The 18,419-nt window shown below is 42.0% G+C and overlaps 1 protein-coding gene and 1 long non-coding RNA gene across 2 annotated transcripts in view; both read left to right on the forward strand.

The window, feature by feature from the left end:
* Positions 1-18,419, forward strand: part of sntb2 (syntrophin, beta 2) — a 61,084-nt gene that overhangs the window by 31,239 nt on the left and 11,426 nt on the right. The window contains exons 4-6 of the mRNA XM_061677232.1: positions 782-924; positions 12,468-12,664; positions 16,501-16,691. Coding sequence (XP_061533216.1) covers positions 782-924; positions 12,468-12,664; positions 16,501-16,691 — 531 coding nt within the window. The remainder of the gene's footprint in view (positions 1-781; positions 925-12,467; positions 12,665-16,500; positions 16,692-18,419) is intronic.
* LOC133402920 (uncharacterized) lies at positions 2,517-9,284 on the forward strand. The gene is made up of 3 exons (XR_009768585.1): positions 2,517-6,729; positions 7,074-7,110; positions 7,191-9,284. It is a non-coding gene; the product is annotated as an uncharacterized LOC133402920 (long non-coding RNA).

Below are 18,419 nucleotides of genomic sequence, written 5' to 3' on the forward strand. Positions count from 1 at the left end.
TGAATTTAGTTTCCATAACCTGAACACACAAAAATTATGTTGCTCACCAGTGATTTACCTATTTACTGTATGTACTATATATGTGTATACTCATGAGAAAGAACATCACATCCAACAAATCAAGGACTGCAACTAACGATTTTAATAATTGATTACTTTGTCAATTGTTTTTTTTTTTTTTTTTTTTTTTTTTTTTTTAATTAAATCAATGACTCGGATTATGACAACTTTTTAAAAACATTCTGTCCCTTTATTCAAGAACAGGACATTATTTGAAATTGACAGTGCAGAAAATGTCCAAACATAAATTGATTATGATTCAGACACTGGTTTGGTCTGTAACATGTCCACAAAAAGGCAAAAATGTTGATCATTGTTTTCCTACTCAAAAGCAAAGGTTTGCAAATGTCTTATTTTGATTAAACAGAAAGATAATCAGTCTGCTTTAATGGAAGACTACATAAATTGGAGAATATTGACTGGTGAGAGGCTGAAATGGACAATTTTAACTTAAACAAGGTCTCTAAACAATTAATCGATTATCAAAATAGCTGTTGATTAATTTGATAATCAATTAGTTGTTGATTAATCGATTAAATGTTGTACCTCTGAACAAATCAAATAAAAAAAGCCCTTTACCAAGAAAAGTTGCTTACAGTATTTACTCCCAATCGGCAACACATTGTAGACTGACCCGGGACCTGTTTTGGGTTTTGAAAAGGCTGGTGAAAAGCAATATTCTATCCCAAAAACCTTGCTGACTTTGTTTAACGCTCCTTAGGTCCAGCTGGAAGGTGGACGGCAGCAGCACAGACCGGTAGTCATGGCACTTACGGAAAAGGACATTTTACTCTTTGAGTCTGTGCCACGGGGTAGAGAATCATGGGCGTTGCCTTTGCTCACTCACCCACTCCTTGCCACAAGGTAAGACTATTTGAAACATTGTGATGATTTATTTACAGTGCCGCCAGAAGGTATTCACACCCCTTCACTTTTTCCACATTCCACTGATTTGAGTATAGTTTTCTTTAAAAATAAATCTACATAAAATATCCCATAAGGACAAAGTAAAACATATTTTGAGACAGTTGTGCAAATTTATTGAAAATGTAAACATTTAAACATAATAAGTACTTAAGTATTCACACCCTTGGCTTAATATTTTGTTGAAGCACCTTTGGCAGCAATCACAGCCTCAAGTCTTCTTGGGTATGTCTCTATGAGCTTGGCACGCCTGTTTTGGGGCATTTTCTCCCATTCTTCTTTGCAGATCCTCTCAAGGTCACAGGTTGGATGGGCAGCATCAGTGAATAGTCATTTTTAGGTCTTTCCAGATATGCTCGATTGGACTCAAGTCTGGGCTCTGGCTGGGCCACTCAAGGACATTCACAGGCTGCTCCTGAAGCCACTTCTTATTATCTTGGCTATGTGCTTTGGCTCATTGTCGTGTTGGAAGGTGAATCGACGCCCTTGTTTGAGTTCCAGAGCACTCCGGAACAAGTTCTCTTGAAAAATTTCTCCATATTTTGCAGCTGTCATCTTACTCTCTATGCGGACTAGTTGCTCAGTTCCTGCAGCAGAAAAACACCCCCACAGCATGATCCTGCCACCATCATGTTTCACAGTAGGGATGGTGTTCGCGAGGTGATGAGAAGTGCCTCCTCTTCTCCAGACATGATGTTTGCAATTCAAAGCAAAAAGTTCAATTTTGGTTTCATTACCAGATCATTTTGTTTCTGCAGGCTGAGAATCCTTAAGGTACCTTTAGGCCAACTCCAAGCGGGCTGCCATGTGCTTTTTAGTGTGAAGTTCTGTCTGGCCACTCTACCATAAAGACCTGACTGGTGGAGCGCGTTAGCAATGGTTGACCTACTTGATGGTTCTCCTATCTCCGCGAGGGAACACTGGAGCTCAGCTTTAGTGACCATAGGGTTCTTGTTCACCTCTCTGACCAAGGCCCTTCTTCCCCAGCTACTCAGCTTGCTCGGACGGCTAGATCTAGGAAGGGTCTTGGTGGTTCCATTTCCAAATAATTGAGCTTTGCGGGACCTGCAGTGCTGCTGAAAATCTTTTGTATCCTTCCCTAGATTTGTACATTGCCACAATCCGGGCTTGGTCGTCTGCAGACAACTCCTTAGACTTCATTGCTTGGTTTCTGCTCTGATATGCACTGCCGACTATGAGACCTTGTATAGACAGGTGTGTGACATTCCAAATGATGTTCAATCAACTGAATTTACCACAGGCTCCATTCAAGTTGTAGAAGCATCTCAAGGATGATCAGTGGAAATAATATGCACCTGAAGTAAAGTTTGAGTGTCATAGCAAAGGGTGCGAATACTTATGTACCTATTATATTTGAATGTTTACATTTTTTATAAATTTACACAAATGTCTGAAAATATGTTTTTTTTATGTCTTTTGTATTTATGTATTTTATGTCTATTCTTTCTTTTTTTTTTTTAAACGAAAACTATACTCAAATCAGCTTGAGAATAAGTCTGTAACAGCAAAATGTGGAAAAGGTGAAGGGATGTGATTACTTTCTGGTGGCACTGTATATACTGCCTCACTGTTCACAATGTCATATGAAAAGCATATAGTATTTCTGCCAACAAGAATAGCAAGCAGTTCTCACATTTGATCCTGGGCTGGTCCCTTTCCATGTAAAGTGTTCCCATTCTCTCTTTTCTTGTGTGGTTTCTTTTTAGTCAAGTCAAATTGATTTATATAGCGCTAATTTACAACAAAAATTAAGTCATGGCACTATCCCTCATGGCATTTTCCATATGGATCTAGTCCAGGACCGTGCTCCTCATGCATTGACGGAAAACAACTGAACCCCACATGAGCAAGCACTACAGCAAGGAAAAACTCTCCATCGAAGAAAGAAACCTGTGTGAGGCTACTATATGCCTCGAGTGCTAGTAAATTGAGAGCTTTTGCCTTTCTGCTCAGCTCCTTCTTTACCACGACAGACAGATACAGTCCGCGTCATTGCAGAGGCTGTACCTGTCTGCCTGTCGATGTCCCGCTCCATTCTTCCCTCACTCGTGAATAAGACCCCAAGATACTTGAATTCCTCCACTTTGGGAAGGGTCTCTTCCTCGACCTGGAGAGGACACTCCAACCTTTTATGACTGAGCGACCATGGCCTCAGATTTGGAGGTGCTGATTTTCATCCCAGCGCTTCACACTTGACTGCAAAAACCGCTCAGGAAGAGTTGAAGTTTGTGGCTTGATGAAGCCATCAGAACCACATTATCTGAAAAAGCAGAGACGTAATACGGGCATCACTAAACCAGACCCCTCACCGCCTCAGCTGCACTTAGAAATTCTGTCCATTAAGGTAATGAACAGAATTGGTGACAAAGGGTTGCCTTGGTGGAGTCAAACGCTCACTGGAAACGAATCCAACTTACTGCGGGGAATGCAGACCAAACTCTGACACCGGTGGTGTACGGACCGAACAGCCCATATTAAATGGGACAGTACCTCATACTCCCGGAGCACAAGTTAATTTAATCGTGGCAGCCAAAATCGATATCACGATTAGAATTTGATTAATTGTGCAGCCCTGGTTATAGTTTTGGAAGAAAAATATTTTTTTCATAGTTGTGCTCTGCAATATTACAATATATATCACAGCAGTATAGAAACTTTCCTACTGTACAATATAGCCTTCTGTCTTTTTTTGTTATTTTGATGTGTGGGGTTAGCTCTGTTACTACACGAACATCTGATATCTAGGGCATCTGAAGTCACTCACTCTTTGTCAGATAAAACCCAACGAACTCAAACTCTCGGAGCTCACGTACCAACTCCAACTACAATCAACATTTTGTTACGTCTTCTTTTCACCTCACTTTCCAGTCATGACTTTTCGATTTAAGCTTAATACACCTATTGCACTAATCAAAGCAAAGCAAATTTATTTATACAGGGCATTTCATACACAAGGTAACTCAATGTGCTTTACATGATTAAAAGCATTTAAAAACAAAGAGCTTATAAACAGCTTATACATATTTAAACAACATGGGGGGAAAAAAGTATAATTAAAACAGTGTACAGTGCAAACATGAGAAAAAAGCATGACAAAAAAGAAGCGTATTTAACCTGGACTTAAAAACATTCACACTTGGGGCTGACGCCACTTGTTTTGGCAACTTATATATTTGTTTTCAGCATATAATAGCTAAATGTTCCTTCACCACGTTTTCTTTGGACTCTGTGGTCCACTATTTGACCTGAGTCTGCCGATCTCGGAGCCCTACTGGGTTTATATTCCATTATCATTTCTTTCACGTATTCAGGACCTAAACCATTTAGTGATTGATAGACAAGTAGCAGAACTTTAAAATCTATTCTAAAGCTGACTTGAAGCCAGTGTAAAGACTTTAGAATTGGAGTAATATGCTCCGACCTATTTGTTCTGGTCAGAACCCGAGCTGCAGCATTCGGAATGAGCTGCAGCTGTTTAATCCTCTTTTGGGGGAGTTTTAGAAGACCATTATAAAAGTCAAGACTACTTGAGATAAAAGCATGGATGAAGTCCTCCTGGAGCCTCATGTACAAAGACTTGCGTGGATTTACTCCTAAAACGTGGCGTACGCTCAAATCTAGAGAACGTCGTACGCACAAAAATATCCAGATGTATGAATTTGTGCGTACGCATGAATGCAAGCACAGGGGGCTGAGTGTCATTACCCCACAAAGTAAATACCATGTATTTTTATAACTCACAACAAATGTGTTCATACAGTAACCTACAGTCAGCCCAATGAGATTCAGGTTCATGCGTAAATGTTGTATGTATGGTATTTGTAATAAAGCTTTTGAATTCAAATAGAAGCACATCAAAGAGGATATCAAAAACTGTGACTCCTGTTTGATTACTCAATTTACTATTTTAATACACAGTAGAGGACTGCAGTTTTTTGGTCAAGTGTATCAAATTCTGACATGGTAATAGAGTTTTTCCTGGGTGGCATCAGATGTAGTATCTTTTTATGATTTTGCTGATTTCTGCTGATATTTAACCTGATGGATTGTATTTTTTTTCACTAAAATAACAGGCAAATTCATTGGATTTATCAGCTGTTAGGAGTTCTGGAGCTATCTGATTCGGGGTGATCGAGCCCTGACTCTTGGTTAAAATTACAAAGACTTTGTCTGTAGAGGTCATAGTCAATTTGGAGTTTAGATTTTCTCCACTTACATTCTGCTTTCCTCCACTTTGATTTAGAGGTCTTTACCATCAATGCTCCTCCACGGTGTTCTAGGTCAGCTCGAGATTGTCATAGTTTTAATCGGAGCGACAGCATTCATGACATTTGAGATTTTCCAGGTGAAATTATCCAAAAGTTCATCAACTGTCTCAGCATTCACAGTTTGGGGCACAGCTATGGTCTCCATAAACTTAGTGGCGGTACTCTCATTTATGTACCTTTTCTTAATAGACATTGAGGTTGTCTGAATTTCTGGAATAATCTGTAATTCAAAGAATACACAAAAATGGTCAGAAATAGCCATATCCTTAATGTCAATTGATAGAATTTCAACATCCTTAAGGCCTTTTTATACTCCCACGCTCGCGTGGCCGACAACGCCTGTATTACATCACGTGACCGACGATTTGGCTCGCGCGGCCCCTCTACGGCGCTTGACGCGCTCACGGCAAAAATTGTTGCTGCACATAGAATGCCGACATCATCTCTCGTGATTGGTATGTTTTAGTCACATGCTGTGATGATGTAATCAGCGTTCCATATAGCACCAACGTCGCCGCCTTCTCGATCGATTTTGCAGCATAATTAAACGTATCATCTGGTCATCTAGGTCCATTTGTTCTAGCAGACTCTGTTCCACGGTCGCCATTGTTGTTGCTTTGTTTCTTGTTATGGAAAGGAAAGTAAAAACGGCTCCCGGAAATGGCCACAAAATGCAGAGGAAACTCCACCCTGTGGCGTCCTAGCCAATACCAGCCGTAGCGACACCCCCTACTTGGAGGAGAACTGCAGCACACGTTCAAAACAGCGCGCTGAGGTTGTGCTCGAGTATAAAGGCAAACTGCGTGCGGGATAGCCGCATTGAAGTCAGCTCGTTCGCCGTCCGCGCGAGTATAAAGAAGCCTTTTGAGATGACCAGGTCTAAGATGTGACCTTGAGTGTGGGTTGGACTCTTAACTCATTTAGTGCCAAGGACGTATTACTACGTTTTCATAAACCCATCCGTTTAGTGCCACGGACGTATTCAATCGACACCAGAGGGCAGCAGTAGCTTTGATCACAATTTTGCCAGCACGTCAGAGGAATACTATATCCCTTTGACTATGTTACTATGACTATGACTCTGACGGTGGAGCGTTGCGGGGGCATGATTGAGAGAGAGAGAGAGACACGGTGAGCCAGTTAGAGCGAAAAACAATGGATAAATACAGACGGTTTACTCTAAAACAGAGTTTTGCTAACGTCAAAAAGGATTATGTACCATCATTCTTTTCCCAAAAAAGAAAGCTATGACGCTATGACAACGAACGCTGTGCAATGCTGGTCACGTCGAGCATTCGAATGCCCACGGTGAGATCGCGACCATATCCCGATCCACTTCCCCCGAAACATGGACTGCCATCGGACATCCGGACTCAGATTGCAATGAGCCTGATCCGGGTTATCATCTGGGAGTAGCAGGGCGTCCTCCATAAACCCGCAGAAAGTCACCGACGAGGTAAGAACCTGCTAACTTCAAAGCTAACGTCCATAGACTTGAGCAATTACTCCATTTTACCATTTTTAACATGCAACGTGCACTCAAGCATGACAGTTTGTCCTACAATACTACACGTTTACTCATCATGCATCCTTTAGACAAAAACGTGGAGCATCGATAGCTAGATGAATTTGATATGTTTTTTTTTTATCATTGTTTTATTTATAGACAGTAGTGCACCAAATTATAATTTTCTGACAATGTGATGTGTGTAATGTAGACATTATTTTACCTTTCCTCATCACACTGTAGCAACAAAATAACTATTTTGTGGTAAATGTACATATTTCTATGAATTGCAGTTGGTCCAACCAGCTCCCACACCTGTTGGCAAGAAAGGTGGAAAAAAGTATTTTTGTCCACTTCACATTGCAACAACAATATGTTTCCTTTTTATGCTAATTTGTTATCATTTCCAGGAAGTGCATCAAGCAGTGGTGGGGCTGGTCGTCTGCTGACTGGGAGTCCCGAAAAGGCCCACATGCACAGACACACGCATACACACATGCGGGCGGACACATACGCACACACCTGTGCATACTTGAAAGTTCATGCATCATCAATTTGAAAATGCATGTGTTAGACTTGTAAATAAACTGTTACTTTGCAATCAAAATACCCTTTTTTGTGTGTGTTTTATATAGTAGGAAAACATTGTTTAGATATTTGAGCTATCATAAAAGTAAAAAAATTAGCCATCACTGTGAAAGTTCTGCTTGAAATGCATCCTTTCACAAAAAGCTTTCTGTTTTTTTTCTTGGATTCCTTGGTAATCTGCTGGTGTTGCGTCCTCCCTTTTAGATGTTGTTCCATATCTTTGGGTTTGCTACTACTAAATTCCAGGGAGAACTGCTGGATGATCCATGACCGTTTCCACAGTCCACATCCGTCCACTTTGTTGAGCTAATTGGCTGTCCGTTTGCACACTTCACTTCGGTAGAGTGGTTTAATTCCCCGACTGTCCATTTACATCCACATACATTTCAAGACGGTGGATTTTTGTTTCCAGGATTGACATCCTCTACAGCAGTCCGTTATAGTCCTCAGTGGAAAAGGGAGGCCTCTTGATTGCTGGTCTTGTTGCTAATAGCAGGCTCATGCTAATTAGCAGGCCACGCTCACATAATGGTGAGACGGTATCAGAAAATATTGGAATATGGCAACAACTGACTAGCTACAAAAAAACTAGTCCCACAGGTTCCTGGAGTCGCTGCTTCTCATTTTTTAGAAGAAAAACAAGCTTATCAGCAAGAAAAAATGCAAACGGAGGCAAAGCAAGCAGAGCGAGCAAAAAAGCGTCTGCACTGTATGAGAGCGAGAGAGAGAGAATCTAACACTTCAATTACTGTAATTTCTCCTGTATGTGACACACTCCATTATAATGCGCACCCCCAAAGTTCACCCCAAAAATAAAAAAAAGCCTTCTGCTCTTATACAATACACACCCATGATTTTCTATCCATTCATGTTTATATTCTATAAAAGTTAGCGGTTTTGATATGTATTTATACCCAACTATAATTAGTTATATTAATTAATACTGAGACCTGTTTGCACTTTAACAATGTTTTTAATACTGTGATCCACCCTAGTGTTTAGTTTTGACAATGCCACTTGATGAGGCATTTTTGCCTCCCACATGAACAATGTCGTCACCGTCTAATCATGGTGGCTTGCTGTCAGAAGATTTCGCATCATGCCTATCACCATTGTATTGTTTTTAAAATGCTGTTTTATCTCAGTTAGTCCCCTTAACGCCTCAATAGTTGGAGTAATGTGAATGGTTATTAGACCTTCTGTGTTTATCCCCCCTCTGCTGCATCTTGTTGTCTTAAATTGTTTTTATGTTGCACCAGGATTGAGAAAACATTACCTCTGTAGTTTTCACTACGATGTTCAAGACGGCTCATGTGACAATTAGACTTGACACCAATCTGATCGGCTTGATCACCCCCTCCAAGGACTCTAAAAAGGGTGGGTACTCTGAAATGCTGTTTGGTGCATCGGCACAAACAACAGCCAGGACCCGTCCCCCCGGCTTGATCATCAATTAGCATTTTATGCTCATTGGCTGATCAGCTTTAATGTCATAATTCGCCGATCCAATCAATGATGTCATTGATCTGCTCCGCAAGACATTTACTCCGCGTCGCCATGTACAGTATATTTGAATCCAGAAGGTAGTTTATTTTTAGCCTTGTTGCGTGTCTTTTGATGTACTACTGTAAATATCTGACAGCCAGTAAAGTTATTTTTAAAAAAAGTCGGCGGTGTGTGTTGTCTGTCTGAGACAGACAACACGTAATGCCTTGATCAAACTACAAGACAAATTTGGTCGCAGGTCCGATGACACGACCAAAGTGCACGTGTGGACACCCTTATGCTTGAACATGGTGTCCGTTATGGACAATCCGTGATGAGCACAGAAGTCCAATAACAGAACACCGCTCGGGTTCTGATCAGGGTGGGGGGGGCCGTTCCTCCCAATCACGCCCTTGCAGGTCTCACTGTCATTGCCCACGTGAGCATTGAAGTCCCCCAGCAGGAGCGCTCTCCAGCACCCCCTCCAAGGACTCCAAAAAGGGTGGGTACTCTGAAATGCTGTTTGGTGCATCGGCACAAACAACAGTCAGGACCCGTCCCCCCACCCGAAGGCGGAGGGAGGCTACCCTCTCGTCGACCGGGGTGAACCCCAACGTACAGGCGCCGAGCCGGGGAGCAATAAGTATACCCACACCTGCTCGGCGCCTCTCACCGTGGGCAACTCCAGAGTGGAAGAGAGTCCAACCCCTCTCGAGAGGACTGGTACCAGAGCCCAAGCTGTACGTGGAGGCGAGTCCGACTATATGTAGTCGGAACTTCTCGACCTCACACACCAGCTCAGGCTCATTCCCTGCCAGAGAGGTGACATTCCACATCCCGAAAGACAGCTTCTGTAGCTGGGGATCGGATCTCCAAGGTCCCCACCTTCGGCCACCGCCCAGCTCGCACTGCACCCGACCCCTATGGTCCGTCCCACTGGTGGTGAGCCCATGGGAAGGGGGACCCACGTTACCCTTTCGGGCTGTGCCCGGCCAGGCCCCATGGGTGCACCGGGCCCCATGGGTCCACCAGGTGCTCGCCTTCGAGCCCCACCTCCAGGCCTGGCTCCAGAAGTGGGCCCGGTGACCTGCGTCCGGGCAAGGGAAACCTGAGTCCATTTTTTGTCGTCATCATAAGGAGTCATTGAATCGTGCTTTGTCTGGTCCCTCACCTAGGACCTGTTTGCCATGGGTGACCCTGCCAGGGGCATAAAGCCCCAGACAATTTAGCTCCTAGGATCATTGGGACACACAAACCCCTCCACCACGATAAGGTGACGGCCCAATACACAAGTACACAAGTATATACAGTAGATGAACAATAGACACATTTAAATAAATGTCATTTAAATAGACACATTGCTCCATCTTTTATTGGATCGGTTATCGTTTTTTTTAAAGCAATAATCCTGATCGCGTAAAGCCTAGTGACAATATTCATGTGCGAGGCAAAAATGCCACAGAATGCCACATTGTCTAAACTAAACACTAAGGTGCGCCACAGGCATGATGTTAAAAACATTGTCAAGAAGAGAATAAATTTAAGTATGTTGAATATAAACCATAAAAGACTTAAAAATAGTGAAATTACAAAATATTAAAGCTAATCCGTGTCTTCTTTAGGGATGTCCTGATCCAACTGGCCTACAGTCCGATCCGATATTGGCAGTAATCTTCTACATACTTTACTTATTTTGTAGTAAGGGAAGTTAGACAAGGCTTGATCAAGTGATATTACTCGAACAGAGAACAACAATCAGCAACAGATGGTATGAGCAAAGACTGACCCATTTATGCAACCCATTAACCATTATATACCAATATATACCATTGTATATATATATATATATATATATATATATATATATATATATACACTGAAGAAAATATAAACGCAAAATTTTGTTTTTGCTCCCATTTTTCGTGAGCTGGACTCAACGATCTAAAACTTTTTCTACATATAGAAAAGGCGATTTCCTTCGAATATTGTCACAAATCTGTCTCAAGTCTGTATGAGTGAGCGTTTCTCCTTTGTCGAGATACTCCATCCCACACACGACGCCACACACGCTGTCTGCCATCTACCCTGAACAGTGAAAACCGGGATTCATCCGTGAAGGGAACACCTCTCCAACGTGCCAGACGCCATCGAATGTGAGCATTCGCCCACTCAAGTCGGTTATGACGACAAACTACAGTCAGGTCGAGACCCCAATGAGGACGACGAGCATGCAAATTAGCTTCCCTGAGACGGTTTCTGACAGTTTGTGCAGAAATTCTTTGGTTATGCAAACCAATTGTTGGAGCAGCTGTCCGGGTGGCTAGTCTCAGACTATCTTGGAGGTGAACATGCTGGATGTGGAGGTCCTGGGCTGGTGTGGTTACACGTGGTCTGCGGTTGCGAGGCCGGTTGGATGTACTGCCAAATTGTCTGAAGCACCTTTGGAGATAGCTTATGGTAGAGAAATGAACATTCAAAAAAATAAAAAATAAATAAAAATATTGAAGGATAAAGCAAAATATAAAGCAAGATGTTAGAGGACCTTGGCTTGGGTGAAAATATTTTAACAAAAAAAAACAATTGTGGATTCCAGCTTTAAGCAAGTAACATTCACTCTTCCTCCTTGCAACTATGTTAGCACCTTCGCAACCTGCTGTTGTGATCACGTGGCCTCGGCATGCCGTCCGGGCTCTGCTGGATAGAAGTGCTGGAGCAGAGCATGGAATGGACTGCTGGTTATCAGAGTGTTAAATCTGAGATTTTAGATCTAGTCTGATCAGATACTCGTTTTTTCTTTTGCTGACATTAGACCGATATCCAATCTCAAAGATCGGATCGGGACACCACTAGTCTTTTTCAAAATATATATCTCGTAAAATACCTAATTTTATTGTGAAATAATTGTATTTTATTGTACCTGTGTATTATGCGCACTGTTGACTTTTTAAGATTTTTGGGGAGAAACAAATGTGCATTATACACAAGAAATTACGTTAAGTGGGGTTGATTGACTTGGTTGTCTGCTTCACAATGGGGTTGCTGGAGTGGACTGGTCTGCACTCTGTGGTGTACTGTAGAGTACAACCTTGTGGGGAACCAGTGCTCAGCATCTGAAAGAAGGAGAGGTAGGGACCGAGTTTGACTGACATCGGTTGGAAAGTCCTTAATACAGTAGCCATGACCCGGTGAGTCCCAAGTCAGCAAGCTTTCTGACCAGGATGTGGGCAATGATTGTGTTCAAGGGTGACCTGTTGAAGGCTGTCATTGGTGCTCAGCTGAGATAGGCTGTGACACTGTGCAGTGTCCCTGGGAAGCTGGGGTTTATCCTGGGTGAAAAGCTGATTAAATAGAGGAAAGACAACCATTCACACTCAGACCCATATAAAAAATTTTTTTCAATGAATCTAATATAGTGTACATGCTTTTACACTATGGAAGGAAGCAAAAACACGTGAGCCAACATGGATTAAAATGGTGCAGTGGGACGGCACCATTGTTGTGCCTCAGGAATCATATCATATCACTGAACAGTTATACTATTTTTCGTACAGTAGAGTAATGGTGTTTATATGTCTAAAAATAAATGACAGGTCTATTTATATACTTCCATCTAGACTGGTGCTTTCTGGCAGTGCCCGTGGCTCTCCTGCCCAGAGTTCTGACCTGGTGTTTGCCACTCGGACCGGCACAGGGCAGGGCATCGAATCACACATCTTTCGTGTGGAGACCCACTGGGATCTCTCTTCATGGACAAGAGCTCTAGTACAAGGTGCACATGCCGCTGCCGAACTCATCAAAGAAGTCTCAATTGGTGAGTGTGAATCTTTGTCTGTAAAAGAAATACCAGCTGAGAACATTCCCAGAGTTGCCGGTCCAAACTTAGCATGGAAAATATGCACAAGATTTATTGGAAAACATTTGCATGATCATATTCTGTACTTATGATTGTGTATCAACCAACAACTACAGCAATTTAGGACACTTTTGAAAGGCTGTACTTGTTCTTAGAATTACAGTAGTATGTGTAATAGATATTTCATAAACTATGCACATTATTCACTAAGGGCCATATTCTCCCGTTCGTGCCTAAATCCCTTTTTTACGTGCCTGGCTTGCGCGCCCTCAAAGTGTGCCGATTCTCTCCCAATGCCTTCTGCCACACCCTGCGTGTACCTGGCTCGTTTGCACTTAACGGCTTGAGGGGCGTGACTCATTGAAATCTGCAGGATGGGACAAGTCCCGGAATGTGGAGTTTTCCTTTGACATGCGAATGCCATTGAAATACGCCTGTAAAACATGTCACAGTCCAAATGCGAAACCAAAGTCCATAGTGGGTACGGAAGTTAATCACCGCCTTGCTGATGACTTTAAACTGCATACATTTCTTGAAGTCTTGGCGCCCTTTGCACAATGGTCATTGCACCGCACTATTGCTCTATTAGTCATTCAAACTGCTCTCATTGCTAGAGAATTCTGCCTCTTTTTGCACAATTGTCCCAAAAACAAAATTGGACCGGCATTTACCAGATTACTAGCAACCTTATATTGCTCAGTGACTGTTTTTCTCAATGTCTTTATGTCTCAAAAGTATTCTCTGTCAATTGAGTGTCTGTTGTCATACTAGAGCGGCTCCCCCTACCGGAGACAAATTCATAAGGCAGGCAGTACTTTGAATCCCAAAGCTTTGGTTGGACTTTTATACACATTTGCAGTTTTTATCGCTTAAAAATGCTTCCCAGCGCCTGCTGTACACTTTTTTTTCTTTTCACTCATAAATATCACACAGGCTGCTTTCCAAGTAAATTCTGGGGCTTTCTCGGCTAGAACTCTCTCCCTTTTACTAGTTACAGGCAGTGGTTTGAATCCCAAAGCTTTGGTTGGACTTTTATACACATTTGCAGTTTTTATTGCTTAAAAATGCTTCCCAGTGCCAGCTGTATCATCAAGCAAAAATGGGAAAAAATTCCACCTACAAAACTTCAACAATTAGTGTCCTCAGTTCCCAAATGTTTATGGAATGTTATTAAAAGAAAAGGTGATGTAACACAGTGGTAAACATGACCCTGTCCCAGCTTTTTTGGAACCATACAATTCTAAGGTAATGGTTATTTGCTAAAAACAATAAAGTTTATCAGTTTGAACATTAAATATCTTTGCAGTGTATTCAATTAAATATAGGTCGAACATGATTTGCAAATCATTGTATTCTGTTTTTATTTATGTTTAACACAACATCCCAACTTTATTGGAATTGGGGTTGTAATTCCTGTACTGTATATTCTTTAAAACACAATACCGGTACATTCTGTGGTGCCCGTGTCCTGTCTTTAACAAGTGTAAAATTGTGAACATCCCTCGAAATCCCGATTGACAATCCTTTGCCATAGTTGTTGTGCTGCCGTCCCCACAGGTATTTGTTTAGCCATCCTGTTGTCATACAAATTACTTATTTAATAAAAACTTTTCAGTGAATATTGGTGGTAAAAAAAGAAAAAAAACTTTGTGACAATAGCATGTTTGAATATGTTTCCTAGCTTTCCGGGAGTCTCACGTAGTATGGCATACGGTATATTGTAGCTTCCTCCAAACTTCAAGTACCATATGATGTTTCACCCTCCTGGCGCGCTGTACTTACTTCAGGCTCCAGAGTGCGGAACAAGGAAGGCGCTTAAGTCGACGTCAGAATACACGGTTGAATAAAGTGCTTCACTCTTGCTCTTTGAAAAAAGTAACAAAATACAGATCTAGCGTATATGGGTTAAATAAAAATGTAATTAATTTAGGAGAAAAGAATGAGCTGGTTTATCGTAATTTTAAATTAAAGCATTATAAATAAAGCTATTTTATATATATAAGAGGGGCACCACAGTGGTTTACCCCCTCCCGCCTTCCTTTACCACCTTTGTGACCAAAAGGGGGGCTGGAGTACCTCTGAGTGTTAATTTCCCATTTTGGTATTATTTTATAGTTTAAAACCAGTGGAATAAAATATTAATAATTGGATTTAAGATAACGAGACCATTTTCCCGCTTGGCATTGTCCCACGCTCATCCTCTTTAATACCTGTAACTGTAAATGCTATGTGATTTTTGAGGAACACTACTATTTTCAATGTGGCATTTGTGTGGTGTGGAGTGAAACATTTCATCTGGTTCAGTTGGCAACAGATTTGACATCAGGCATTCCAGTTTGCAGCAATACAGTCACTAGTGGGGTTCATGTAACGTTCTTAAAATAATAACTCCCAGCCAAGTCCGATACAGACTGTGATTCATGAGTCCGTGTCTGTAGTGCCGTTCAGTCGCCTGTGGGTGTCGCTGTTGCCTGTTCAATCTCCCAGCTTTACTGGCCAAGTGGCGCGGTACCCAACATGGTGGGGGCACCTTTGTTGGTGAAATCCTCCCGGCTGGCTGGCGGTGGAAGTTACTTAACTTAGCGTCCTAGGGCGAACTCTGTATCGTTGGTCTGCGATTTGAAGCTCCAGGTGCTAGTAATTCACTTAACGTCGGCATGCCAAAGCAAATGTCTGTGTCTTGCTTCTGTTGATTATGGCTGCTGATTCATTTAGCGTCTGTATGTGAAGTTACGTCTCGCCACTCCGTCGTCGCCTATCTCGGTGGGAAGAGCGAATCTCGCCAGAGACTGGGGTGCTGGGTGTCATTTTTTCATGGTGTGTCCACTACACAGATAATACTTCGTTTTCATCATGTGTAGAAGCAAAATCATGCATTGTAAAAATGCATTATACATGGGTAGAAGGGTTTTCCAGTTGTTGAGTTCAAATCCGTGTCAACAGGTGCACGTCTGAGTTACAGAAATAGGTAAATGACAGTGATTGCCTCCAAAGGTGGTACAACAATAATTGAGGGTAGAATCATATTCGTCCAGGCCAGTGTCCTGAGTATGTTTTTTTTTTTATATAATTCAGTTGCAACTAAAAAAAATGAAATCTGATGTCCCTTAGGTCATTTTCAGTATTTTCTTCTTTATTATACTTTATCAGTATTTCAATTGAGGGTTGACTCTGAGCCATGTTGTAAGGGTTATTTTAACCAACACGCTCACACCAAGGAACGAGACGGAAGAAAGAATCACAACATGAGTCAAATACTTAACTTTGCAAAGTGAGAGCAGTTACAAGAACAAGCAACCGTGCTTATCTTTCCCAACTCCTCTGAGGTGCCTGTCCTTGCGCAACTCTTATTAACATTTGGTGGGCGGTTACATTACATGGTATGAGAGGATGAAAACACAAGTAGATAAACACCCCCCAATATAGTCATGGTCAGCAGGTCAGTAGGTGTGCGCGCGTGTGTGTGTGGTCATTTGATAACTTATGTTCACGATCTTTCACACATGTACACTGCAATATCTAAAAAAATAAAATAAATAAAAAAGCAGCGGAGGCTTACGCCAGCAAAGGAGACAGTTTACTTTCAGTGCAATAATTTTGGCTTCTGACTATTTTTACTTCCTCATCCTGCTGCTACACAAATACACAGGACTTTATTCAGTATAGATACAGTATATGGAAGAAACGCTGCATGTTGTGTTATCCTTGCCAATAGTAATGTAAGTTGAATACATCCTACTCACATTTCTACTCACTAACCTCCACTAACTGTGATTATTCCATGTATCCTCCAGGCTGCACACTGAACAGACAAGATGTCCGGCTGACACTGCACTATGAGAAAGGCTTTACTGTGACGAGAGAACCAGCCAACCCAGCTAGTAGAGCTGTGCTGTTCAGATACCCCTATGAAAAACTCAAAATGTCTGCAGATGATGGAATACGCAGCCTTTACCTTGATTTTGGGGGTCCTGAGGGAGAAATGGTAAGTTGTGACCAGTGTTGCCAGTAATGCTTTACTCCAATACTTATTTTTCAGTAACAAATAATCGAATGTTAGTGTTCCCTCGTTTTTCACGGTTAATGGGGACCAGAACCCCCCGCGAAAGGTGAAAAACAGCAAAGTTTTGCCCCCCCCCCACCCCCCCTTAGGAGTCTTCGTGGATGTGTATGTGGGTACCAGAATGTTTAAAATATGTAAACACTATTTATATTTGAGACAAAGATTGCAACAGTACACGTATTTACTTAAAGCTTTAATTATAAAACCTAATACAGTAATTAACATTTATTATAACAGTAATTAACATTCATCAATATTGCCTTCTGAGAGAGGCGAATACAGACCATACAGAAGCACGCTTCTGAGGCCGTATCTTTTTTGAAATTTTTCGAACCAGTCTTTGCTTGCTGAAAAGCCTCGTCCTCGAGGAGGCGAATCACTCCTGGCAGCGCTAGTACTGGCTTGAGGTTCGTCAGCACCTTCTTCAGCCTCTTCATTGTCGTCATCGGGGGCAAGATTTGGTCGTAGAGAGCTTTGGCCTTTGTCCTGATAATATTACTGTCCAAACTCACTGTAATTTTCCCTGCAATCAGCAATCCACAATGCCAATGCAGCTTCCATTTTCACAATTCTCTTATTACGCAAAGTTACCACACGTTTTGCATCCTATTGAAGGTTATTGAAGCAGTTTCGCGGGGGTTTGCTTCCTCTTTCTTTATGTACCGCACTGTAGATTCATTCACGCCATAATGGTATGCTACAGATGCATAACTTCTGCCCTCTTTGATCAAATCTAAAAGTTTCACTTTTTCGCGGATGGTCATCATCTTCTTCTTCCTCTTGGGCGCCCCGGAGGAAACTTTCGCAGGGGCACAGCGCTTCGGCGGCATTGTAAGGGCTTGCTTAACTAATCAAAAAAAATATCGCTTAAACAAAAAAAGTTATTGCGAACACAACAGCGTGGACGACACTGGTGAGACACAACAAGGGAAGATGCTGGGTGAAGCTGCGATGATGCGCAGCCAATCAGCTCATGGGATAAATCCACTCACGCTCTCATGTTGCGCCAGTAACCAATCAGGCGCCTTGTATGAGTGCCTGTATAGTACAGGCATGTACAAAGCCTCTGAGTCAACTCATCTCTTTGTTTGGCATGCAGGGAAACCTCTCGCGCGCATCAACATGAAACAACGCGTCTTTCCGCAATATGGCTGCATTTTTTAATTTATTTTTTATTTTTTTAATGAATATTTTGGAAAAACCCGCGAAGCACTGAAGCCGCAAAACCTGGAGCGCAAAGTAGCAAGGGAACACTGTACTATTTCCAAAACGAAAATCACTTTAAAGTTACTTATCCTAGTCTCTGTGCGTTACTATTTGGGGAGCAGTGGTGTCACTAGGCCTATTTTAGGGGCTGAAGCCCCCCAACAAACTTCTCAAGCCACCCCCCTCAAACTGATCGTCAGCCCCCTAAAATAAATTGTGGTTTGCCCAAAATACCCCCCACCCACCAATCCGATGAAATGTAACATTCATTATATGACCGAGTACACCGGCAATACAATACCCCTTATCAACGCCACATTGTATCACGTTTGAGGCATTCAACTTGGAGGTGCTGTATTTGCCTGGTATTATAGGCTTGCTACAACCCCAATTCCAATGAAGTTGGGACGATGTGTTGAACATAAATAAAAACAGAATACAATG

Source organism: Phycodurus eques, chromosome 5, assembly GCF_024500275.1.
Source record: "Phycodurus eques isolate BA_2022a chromosome 5, UOR_Pequ_1.1, whole genome shotgun sequence".
NCBI lineage: Eukaryota > Metazoa > Chordata > Actinopteri > Syngnathiformes > Syngnathidae > Phycodurus > Phycodurus eques.